An 11,662-nucleotide genomic window follows, 5' to 3' on the forward strand; every position below is an offset into this window, starting at 1 on the left:
AACCTTTATCTCTCTCTCAAAAAAAAATATTTCATAACCGTTTACGATTCGTCATTGTTTTCGTTCCTTGCTTATCTTCACCAACATTCTTCCTTGCTTCTCTTATGTATGTATATACTTTTCATTTTTTTTTAATTCTGAATTCTTTTTCTTTTTAATTTTGTTCAGCTCTTATTTTATGTCGTGTATTATTTTTCATGCTGCAATTGATTGGGGATTTTTATTGACTTGATATGATTTTGATGTTAGTTTTTTTTTTGTTTAATTAAATTGTTGAATGAACTGAAAAAGATTTTAATTTTTAATTTTTGTAGTGTTTGTGTGGTTTGTTTAATTGTTGATGAGTTTAAGAATAATGAGACTGTTTTGTTGGAGAATTCTGATACAGTCCTGTGGAACTTAATGGCAAATTGGCAATCAATCCCTAATAAATAATTTTGTTGAATCTTCATTGTTTTTTTTTTTTTGAAATTGATTGTGAATTTAGAACTTGATGCCTTTTGTTGTGAGTTCATGGTCTGTGGCCATCACAACAATACTGGTTTATGTAAATAGTTTATTTATTTATTCATTTTTTTTTAATATATGTTGACTGAGATATTTATATCAGATAATTGTTATTATGATGTGAGTTTTGTGATGTTTATCAAGAAATTTCGTGTGATAAAGTGGAAAATTTGATTTACATTTGAAAAAAAAAAGATTTTTATGCATCTGAGAGCTGACTGTGTTTAGGGTTTTTTTAATGGTTTGGTTGGAGAATTCTGATACAGTCCTGACGAATTTATGGCAGTCTCACTTTGTGTGTGTGTGCGCGCGCATGTGTGATATTCATGGCGGAATCACTATTATTTTCACAATCCATCATGAACCTTGTCATATTCATGGTGGAATCACTATCTGTATGAATGTGTCATATTCATGGTTGAATCTGTATTATTTTTTTACAGTTGATTATGAACCTTGTAGTTCATGCCTTTCAGTGCGAGTTTATGCTCTATAATGTTTTTTCGTCTAAGATAATTATATTGCATAATTGTTTTTGTGATGTGAGTTTTTAGAAGCTCAATGGAAACTTCATGTGCTAAGTTTGAGGATTTGGTTTCAATCAGGAGCTGGTTGATCTGATGCATATGAGAACTGGCGGTGTTTACTTGTGTTTCTTTTATTTATCTGTTTTACATCTGTATCTCCCCTTTGTCTTTTGGTTGTGTCTTGTGGTTTAAGGTCATTAATATTGGCAAGGGACTTTGTGTCTGTCACACTAACGTGCTTGTGATGTCATAAGTATTGGAAATGCGTATGTGCATGTCTGTCGCATATTCATTCTTGATAGTGGTTTGATGTCATTAATATTAGAAATCATGTGCTTGTTCTCTGCGTGCATGTCCCTTTGTACTTTTTTCGGGTATCTGATTGCATATAAATGGCAATATCATGACTATCATCTTTCATTGGATTAGGGCATAACTAAATAATATCACATTTATGTATAAACATTTCATTTTACACTACAAATTTATAATTAAAACCAAATCTTATCTGCCAATTAATTAGATATCGAATCTCTCGATCTTTTTAATGATTGTTTGCTAAGGGATATCTGGTTAGCTCTATTTAGCAAATACAACTTAAGTGATTTTAAGTTATCAGCCAACTTTTTGTTATCTTGTGCTTTTTGTGGTTTATTATTGCAAACAAAAAATCTTCTTCAATTCAATCCAATTTATCAGAAGTTTGTCACTGTTCCATGTAATATTAAAACACTATGTTTCAAGTACATTTATCAGGAAGTCTTCTTTTGAAGGGTTCCTCAACCTACATGTTTTTCTTGGCAACGGTTATGTGTGTACTTGTGCATCAATCAAAATATATCTGTATCTTTTATCTATCTATTTTTATATGATTTTATCACGATGCTTGATTCCGTCCTAATGTTTGTGTTTCCCTTGTTTGTTTTTTTGAAAGGTTTTGATGATAGTTGGAATTCTTGTTGATTAGCTGTGCGCCAAGTTTAATTGGAAGGATGGGTAGCACATTCAATCCACAGATTTTAGTGGAAAAACTAGCCAAGCTGAATGGCTCACAGACAAGCATAGAAAGTATCCTTCAAGATAGTTTTATGGGCTACAATGTATATTTTTCCTTTTTGTGTTCAATATTGCTTTGTTCAAGCAGTTATTTTCATCTGTTTCCCCTTTTGTTGAGTTTGTTCACCCATGTTTTTACTGTCTAACATCACCTATTGTCCTGAATCTTTTTACATTATTTTTTGAGATTAATGGGCATGCACTGTCAGTGTAAACAATTTTACACCGACAGCAAACACAAACCGTTGATTGGATAGTTATTTGATACTGACAGTTACAATCATGTGGCGAGATGATATAATCGATGGTTCTTATTAAGTGTAAGTGTAAAATTGGTTTACACTGACAGTGCATGGTCCTTTTACTCTTATTTTTTAGCTGGAACATTAGCCTTGCAATGTTGTCAGAGGTTTAATCTTCCTTCACCAGGTTTGCTAAACACCCTCCTCTCACATGGGTTTATTGCAACAATGAACCCCCGTCCCCCCTCAACTGCAGAACTGGTTTGAAGTTCTATACATTTACTAGTAAACAATGCAATATAGCCGTTATTTCCTTCTTTGCCAAATGACAGCTGGCAATAATCTTGTATACATGTGTTTGGACTCTCTCTCTCTCTCTCTCTCTCACACACACACACACACTCACAAGCTCTCACAAATATGTATGTTTTCATTGGGTTTTTTTTCTTCCTATTTATTGGTTATAATTTTTTTCTGCTGCTAAGATATTTTCCTTAATATGGTCAAGCTTTGTCACATTGGTGCATTTTTCATATGAATAAAGCTAAACAAGTTGTTGAAACGTGGGCTGAACAGTTCCATTGCTCTCCTCGTGAGAAGAGATTGGCATTTCTGTTTCTTGCAAATGATATTTTACAAAATAGCAGGCGAAAGGGTTCTGAATTTGTAGGTGAGTTTTGGAAGGTTCTTCCAGATTCTCTTCGAGATGTCATTCAAAATGGAGACGACTATGCAAAGAATCAAGCACTTCGACTGGTACTTCAATAATTCATGTTTCTTAATTAGTGAATGTGATGCATGCTCTCTCTTATGTTTTTTCTTTGCATATATTAATTAAAGCTCTACCAGTTTCTTTTAGACCTTTCAATCTATGAAGAAAGATTAATAACTTCAGTTACCATCTTGGCCTTTCTTTGTACATGTTGATTATACTGTGGAATGCAATGTGTCTGTTCTGAGTTAATTGACGTCCTTTATTTTGTTCAAAAATTACACGGCTAAAAGAAAAAAGTAAGACCTAGTCTTATCTATTTGGATCAAATACACGAGTATAGTGCTCTACTATGAAGGATATAAAGAAACACTTTATATACATCTACACCTTAAGAGACCCTTGGGTGTTATAGAATAATTCTGGTTATCTTATCTTTTTGTACAATTAGTTGTTGCATAGTGTCAGTTGCCTTAGCTGTCATTCCAATCAGTAATGCTAGCTGTCATAGTTACCTAGTCTTAATCCACTCTATAAATACTGGTTGTAATCTATGTATCAAGTAGCTTTTCATTTGCAGTTAATACAACTCAGAAACACCTCAGATTATCTCTTGTATGGGAACTATTGTTTGTAATAACCTCACTGTCTTTAAGCCTTCTGTTATTACCTTACAAGTTAGGCCGTAATTAAACTTCTCAGCTTACTATAAGTAGCTGTTCTGTTATAGATTATAACCAACCAATTTATTTCTATTACAATTCAGTTGTACATTTATTCTGTCTCCAGCTTCAGTCTCATCAATCATAGATTTCTTGACTCCTAAGATGGTATGAGAACTTATCCTAGATCCATTAAACCACTCACCATATTATCCACATGCCAAGCTTAATAGTGTATTGGGAAAAACTCATCTCACATTGACTTAGATATAAGGCCAACAAAAAGTTTATGAAGAATTGACACCTCTCACATCCAAGCTGATTTTGTGGGGTTGACGCACCCTATCTAAATTCTAAGATGATATTAGGCTCAAGTGTTGAGAATGAGTAGAGCAGCTTAGCTACCGCTACAGGAGAAATCCTATGTATCCATATTCTGTTGTTTGACCTCCACATTTCTTTTGCTACAACTGCTATTTTCTACAACAATCAAAGTGTTGTGACATTAGCTCCATAAACCTTTCTTGCATGTCTTCATTAAGAACATGGAGTTAGACTTATTCTTCCTGAGAGAAAAGGTGATCAATAAGCAAATTTCTGTTTTGTATGTTCCTGCTCAAGAGGTACATAGTTCTTCAAATAGGATGGGGTAATTCATTCACCCCCTGGAATAATTCTTCAAATTTCGCCCACAGCTCCTCCAATCCCTCCACATCTCCTTTGATTTCTTGAGAGTACAAAGTGATCATCCCCATCTCCACATAATAAACCTCTGTCTCCTGAACTTTCTTAGCATAGCCTTGAGAGATGCTGGGGTGTGCATGGTAACCAAACCATGGGAACCAACCCACTTCATGGTTCTGGTTTGATAAACCAAACCATTTGTCACAAAAATCGGGTTGAGAGTGAGAAAGGTTCGGATCTGGTTCAGAACCAGTTTTAATTATAAACCGGTTTTAAAGGGGGTTGGTTTCAAAATCCGGTTTTGCCTTGAATTAGTTTTTCAAACAGTTTTCCAGAACTAGTTAGTATTTTATTTCAAAAATTGGTTTTAAAACCAGTTTTCCATTGAAATATATTAAAAACTGGTTTTTAATTAAGTGCATAACTCACTTCTTTTCAATCATAAAAAAACATTAGTAGAACTTCTCACTCATTTAATATTTGTTTAAACACTTGAATCAGAGTTGAAGATTTTTTCTCGATTCAGTAGTGGTTAATGAAGATCCTGTCACTGTAAACACTTGAACACTTGAATCTGGACCGCTGCCATCATCGTTTCTCTCTCCTCTACCATCAGTTTTTCTCTCTCTGTTGTCGTTGTCCGCCCCTCAGATCTCTGTCTCTCTTTTTCTTGCTCTCACTCTTCTGTTTTCTTCTCACACACAACACACTTTATTTTATCTCTCTTTGCTTAATCCCTTTCAATTTATTGTTCTCTCTCTACATATGTTAGTGCTCTTTTATGTTTTTTCTTCATATTGCAGCTTCTATTTTTATTTTGTTACTTTGATTACTGTGATGAAGCAAGCTAGGTACATGCGATTTGGTTTTGGAATCGGAATTGGTTTTTTCAAATGGGTACTGGTTTCTTGTTTTGTTATCAAAGTGGGGTTGGGTATCCAAAACAAATTGGGTTTTTTAAAATGGTTCTAATAAACCGGATTTTTTGCACACCCCTAAATTGCATAGTCCTAGGCAGACTTGGATCACCGCTAACCTCCACTTTCTCCCCATTCACCAAGATCCACATCATAAGGCTCCTCAAAGTCAGCTTCCATTTTTTCCATGCTTTCCAGTTATTCATACCCCAACACTAAATCTATTTAACCGGGCTTTGATATTAATTATAGAGCTAACAATGGTAAACCAACAACAACTCAATAACTGTGTATTTGTATTTCAACAGAGGATAACTCCTCAATAACAAAAGGGATTTCAATGGTGAAATTACAAACAATGGATGGAGATACACTCCTTGACGAAATGTAGTAAATGAAATGGTAATTCCCAGGAGTACTCCTTACTGAGATAGGAATCCTCCTACACCCAACACAGTTTGATTCCACTATTCGCGTATCTAGTGCCTCCTTCATTTGTTATTCTCCCCTATATACTTCATCTTTCTTCTCCCTTTCTCCACTCTAATCCTGCCAGCTGTCAATTCAGTTACTCCCTCTCTCCTTACTTCTTCCTTGCTCTCACATAGGCCTTGTACAAGCAGCCAATATCCTTTCTCATTTTCCCTCTTCTCCTATACACATTTGTGATAGGCCTATCACCCTCCAAACAGATTGGGGTGTTGAACTTAGGCCATTAACCAAGTATCTTGCTGAATTAGGAGTCATATACACACTTATCTATTCACACACACCATCAAAATGGTGTTATGGAATGCAAACAGACTCATAGTTGAGTTTGGCCTCACACTCTTAAATCATCATTCTCTCCTGATAAAATTCTAGGACCATGTTTTTCTCACTGATGTTTGTTTATTAAACAGACTTGCTACTGCTCCTCTCAACTCTGTTACCTCTTATCCCACTCTTTTTTAACAGGCCCCTGATTACAAGCTTCTCAAGGTGTTTGGATGTGCTTAGTGTCCATTACTTAGGCCTGACAATTCTCATAAACTTGATTTTGAATCACATGAATGCTTTTTTCTGGGTTATTGAACTTCCCAGAGGTTACAAATGCCTTTCAGCCTCTGGTAGATTGAGCATCTCCAAAGATATGCAACTCAATGAGTCTAAATTCTCATATTGTGATCTGTTTCAGCCCTATGCTCCAGTCCCTCAAATGTGTATATGAGAGAAGAGAAAACTGAATCTGTTTATTCTGAAATTGATTCAATATATTACAGTGAGAGAGAAACAACTATATAGATTAGTGTAGCTGTTGTAACCAAACGAGCCTTGTGTCCAGCTACTTGTACATTAGGGTCAACAGTAAATGTGAACATTCAATGAAAACTTGCAACTGTCTTGCCTGGCATAATTTTCTAATTTTTTTTTGAAAAAGGCATAATTTTCTAATTAACACGACTCACAAGACGAGGTAGCCAATTTACTCAATGCATGCAATCAAGATATAGCGGCACCCCAAGTTGCAAACCACAATCATTTTGTTTCAAATAGAGTTGCTTTTTTTTCATTCTTCCTGAATCCAACTTGGACCAAGTTAGACTCCTTCAACTATATTAGACCCTTGGTGCTTGCTTCAAACAAACCACAAAGGGCCTTGTGTAGGTTGTACATTATGTATTTTTAGCAATCTTAGTGTGCTGGGTTGAGTTGGTAGGTTTAGTCCCACATCGCCTAGAGAAATAAGAAATATAATCTGTATCAATAGCAAAAATTATTTCTATCAAAGACTATTAAAATTTCGTAGGAAAACTCTCAGGGCTCTGACAAAATGTTTGCAGTAAAATAAATCATGTGAAATATTAAATATTGGCATTGATGAAATTTCTTTGGATGTATCATCTCGTTCTCTTATATGCAGATTGGTATATGGGAAGAAAGAAAAGTTTTTGGTTCTCGTGGTCAAATTCTTAAGGAAGAATTTGTTGGGAAGCCTGCTGAAAATAATAACCGTGATGCGAAACCCTTGAACGTAAAACCTACGAATGTGAAGCCTGTGAACGTGAAACTGGTAATGTTTCTGTATTTATTTGTGTGATTTGGTACCCACAGTCTTCATATATATGCTCTGCGCGCTGATTGTATCTCTTCTATACTTAATTTTACCTTTTGCAGAGGCCACCTGCTGGGAATGCATTGGATAAAATTATTTCAGGCTATCATCATATTTATGGAGGGCAGACAGACGAAGATGCTGTGTTAAGCAAATGCAGGAATGCCATTAGCTGTCTTGAGAAAGCAGATAAGGAAATAGGCCATGATAGTAATTCAGGTATGTCAAATTTAATTATTTTAATAGTTTTTCCTGATTGTAGTAGTTGTGATTCATCCACGAGTGCTCTGCAATGACCAAGCATAGCTCATTGCGGATTTTCTTTATTTGTTTGATTTCTTTTATTACCATATCTTCTACTCGAATGTCAAAAGGTTAATTGGCATTGACTGAAATAACCAACTCAACTCATACACAACATGCAAAATAAATAAGAAAATAACTTTGGAAATTGAATATTTGTGTATACGTGTATGGAGCTTTCAGCTGTCAATCTGTCATGAATAATTTTGCCATAATTAATTACATTACCAAAAATAACAATATATAAAAATAAGTGTTAAATATGTTTTTAGTCCCTATAAAGTTTATATTTTTTGTTTATAGTCCATGTACACACTTTTTAGTCCCTATTGAAGTTTCATGGGCCAAGTCATTTTGTTGTTATGATTGACTGCTCAAGTCATTGAAGTTACATGAATGAACCATTTTGGTTTTAGAGATTGACTTCATTAGCTCAAGTTAACGTCTGATTATAACATGCTTTTAAATCATCAATTCTTCTCGTGTTCTTCGTGCTTGTTTTGTCAAGTTAAGTAAATAATATTATTGTAATCATTTCCAGTAAACGTGTTTAAGTTGGAGTTGTTGATTGCATTATGAATATCCTTTTCCACTCAATCATCAACGTGTAGGGCAATTCCATGGATCTGCAGTAGTGAATGAGCTCCAGGGGCAAAATGGCATACTGAAGGACTGCCTCGAGCAGTTAACAGCAATTGAATCATCAAGAGCCAGCCTTGTGTCTCACCTGAGAGAGGCTCTCCAGGATCAGGTTCTTTTTTATGACTATATATATATATATATATATATATATATTATATTACCAAAGTGCTGAACTACCTAAAATAGTATATAACTCCAACATGTTTTTGTTTCCAGGAATTCAAGCTGGGTCAAGTCCGTGGCCAGATTCAGGTTTGGAATCTATGCATATTCGATGATTAATTTTAGCAGCTCTAATTCTGTATATTATTTTATAAATAGATGAGCTATAAAAATGGCCCTATCATATATCTTAGTTAACGGTATCTTTATCAGCTGCTAGTGGTGGGGGTATAAAACTTTGTTGAGCCATGTTAATGTCTTTCGACATGAATGAGATTGATAAATGTCCGTATGTACCTTAAAATTAATATTGTATATTTACTCTTCTTTTTAATTAATCTATTGGAAAATGGCTCCTAACCACCAGATGGATAATGGATAATTTAGAAATGTCACCATCAAAGGGAAATTGCAGGCTGTTTTGGGGTATGCAGAAAAACAGAAAAGTGGTATTTGGAAGGGAGAGACCCAAGACTCTCGAATTTTTTGGGAATGCATTGTGTAATCCTATTCTATCATCAATAAAAGTCAATTATTACCATTACATCTCTATGTTTGGTACTGGCTTCTATCAGAAACATTCATAGCTATTTCGAATCTTTATACAGCCAAGAGATAATCAAAGAAAAAAAAGTTGATGATAAGAGAAAAAGTTGTGTTGTTTAGAGATGCATCAGGTTAATCTGGAAAAGCTTTCTTTTCAAGTTGAAATTGAGGAGTATCTGGAACTGCTTTTCCATTATCATTTTGTTTATGCCTTAAAAGCAATTCTAACTGTTTTTTTGTTTCCAATTATACATTCTCATCTGTTATATTGGTCTTTTATAATCTCAGGCATATCTTCTGTATTATGTAGTTCCAATGTGCTAAACATCTTCATCCATTCAATTGATCAATATCTTGGGTTATAAATATTTCAGGCTGCACGTGTTCAGTGGGAACATGCGAACAATACCTGCCAACAATTGTTGAATGGCAACAATATTCAGTCATTAGCTGAACAGAGCTCAAAGGAAATTCAAACCTCCATGACGGCTGCAAGTTTTATTCCCGGCGACAAGGAGCAATCAGCTCCATTAATGTATGCACCACCGCAAGTGCTGTTTTCTCAAAAATCTGGACAAAGTGAGGAAGACCCACGCAAGTCTGCAGCTGCCGCAGTTGCAGCAAAACTGACTGCTTCCACATCCTCTGCACAGATGCTGTCTTATGTGCTATCCTCTTTAGCATCTGAAGGTGTCATAGGAAATTCGAGGACAGAGTCTTCTGGTGATTATCACTCCGAGAAGAGGATTAAGCTCGAGAATGACCAGTCATCTTATGTGCCATCTCAGAATCCTCAACAACCACTTCCTCCATTTTCACTTTCTGAACCTACCCAACTCACTGCATCTACATCCAACCAGCAATCTACTCCAAATGAGCCACCACCTCCACCCTCATCATCACCTCCCCCATTGCCCCCACTTCCACCAATGCCGCTACAATACCCCGTGCCGCAGTACATGCAGACTGCTGTAACCGTCAACAATATGGCATACAGCTACGGCGTGACACAACAGCCACCAATGGCAATCTATCCCGGAGTTGGAGTTTCCATGAACGGTGTATCTCCTTTTACACCTCCAATGAATGCATATCAGGGTTTTCAGGGTTCTGATGGAAATTACTATAACCCATCCTCGTCAATGCCTATGGTCCCCATCTCTCGCCAATAAAATTACCAGCCATAGAGCATCTCTTTGAGGAAAGGAAAGGTGGCTCAGAACAACCTTTGTATCTTTACCCATAACATTACTATTGGAATCTGATTGTCACTATATAATCAGATTTGCACATAGTAAATGTTTTATAACCTGTAGTTTATGATGGGTGCAAATTTTCTGGAGTTAAAATAACTTCATTCAGTGTTACCTTCGACGATAATGGTTTTATTGAGTAGGATTATTTATCTTTTGGTTGTTGTATAACAGCAGATGTTGTTGCCGTGGGGGCTTTTTTTATGTATGTTTTCACTTGCTGCTGAAAACGTCACTGATGTAATTTTTCATTAGTGCTAGTCGCCAGCTTGCACATCGTCAAAAGATTTGCATCTTCCCCTATAGGTGATTGGTGGTCAGTTATGTGTACAGACCAGGGTCCAGTTACTTCGAAGCATTTTTTTTATATTATACATTAAAGGATTTGTTAAGATATTTCATTTTTAGTTTTTTATTAGTTAAATATCTTCGTCAAGGTTTGCTTATTATATTTATAATTGTGATTAAGCTAATTGATGAAGTAAGGTGATTTTGAGCTTTTTAGACTTAGTCCATCGCATATATGATTTGGAAAACTTTGAGAGTTACTTTTTCATCCCTTGTGTTTCTTAAAAGTCACAACCCTGGTTGCAAGTACACATTTGGAAGATTAAGAAACTGTGTTTTAATTCGGAAGTACATATCTGGAGGGCAAAATATTTGTCAAATTTGTTTTTATTTATGTTAAAAAAACCATTAAGAAAGTAAACCATTATGAGTGGTTGCACAAATGACATGATAGGATAAATTTTTTAAATATTAAAGAAGAGGGATATTTTTCATTGTAGATAAGGTAAAATTTTGTCTTAGATAGACATGCATAGGCAAGACTTATAAAAGTAAATATTACTTAAGAGTGTATTGTCTGGGAACTTTCTTCTCATAGTGTTGGAGAGAGACTAAGGAAACAGATCACAATTTTCTGGGTGATTGGATCTTTTTTTGGTCTATCAATGGTTAGATCAAATAATTGAAGACACAATGAAACCCGTAAAAGTACGGGGTGAAAGAGTATATTAGATGGGGATAGTCTAAGGCTTGTTTAGTAAAATTAGCTTATATAGATTATAGTTTATAGATGAGAGATAGTAAAATTGAAATAACAAATGATAAAACTAATTACTTGAATTAATTTATAAAAAGGTAACCCTGTAATATCTAAATAAAGATTTTAAAACAAAATATAGCTAAAATTTCAAGTTTCAAAAGTTTTTAAGGTAAAATTAATTTGTTAAGTTTAAAAATATTAAAAATTAATTAAAATTAAGAAAAACTCAGCTTTGAAGTACAAATTAATTCATCTTTAAATACTAAATCTCTAAATTCGATGTACTAAAAATATATATATATATAT

General features: G+C 34.7%; 1 protein-coding gene across 2 annotated transcripts in view; it reads left to right on the plus strand.

The window, feature by feature from the left end:
- Nucleotides 1–10,744, plus strand: part of LOC101489584 (uncharacterized) — an 11,208-nt gene extending 464 nt beyond the window's left edge. The window contains exons 1-8 of one of the 2 annotated variants that reach the window (XM_004492102.3): nucleotides 1–106; nucleotides 1,969–2,102; nucleotides 2,841–3,088; nucleotides 7,211–7,360; nucleotides 7,465–7,621; nucleotides 8,317–8,456; nucleotides 8,564–8,599; nucleotides 9,430–10,744. In XM_004492102.3, the coding sequence (XP_004492159.1) occupies nucleotides 2,027–2,102; nucleotides 2,841–3,088; nucleotides 7,211–7,360; nucleotides 7,465–7,621; nucleotides 8,317–8,456; nucleotides 8,564–8,599; nucleotides 9,430–10,227 (1,605 nt within the window). In that variant the 5' untranslated portion in view covers nucleotides 1–106; nucleotides 1,969–2,026 and the 3' untranslated portion in view covers nucleotides 10,228–10,744. The remainder of the gene's footprint in view (nucleotides 107–1,968; nucleotides 2,103–2,840; nucleotides 3,089–7,210; nucleotides 7,361–7,464; nucleotides 7,622–8,316; nucleotides 8,457–8,563; nucleotides 8,600–9,429) is intronic. The other variant, XM_027332730.2, reaches the window with a different exon arrangement.
- Nucleotides 10,745–11,662: the final 918 nt, after the last annotated feature.

Source organism: Cicer arietinum, chromosome 3, assembly GCF_000331145.2.
Source record: "Cicer arietinum cultivar CDC Frontier isolate Library 1 chromosome 3, Cicar.CDCFrontier_v2.0, whole genome shotgun sequence".
Taxonomy (NCBI): domain Eukaryota; kingdom Viridiplantae; phylum Streptophyta; class Magnoliopsida; order Fabales; family Fabaceae; genus Cicer; species Cicer arietinum.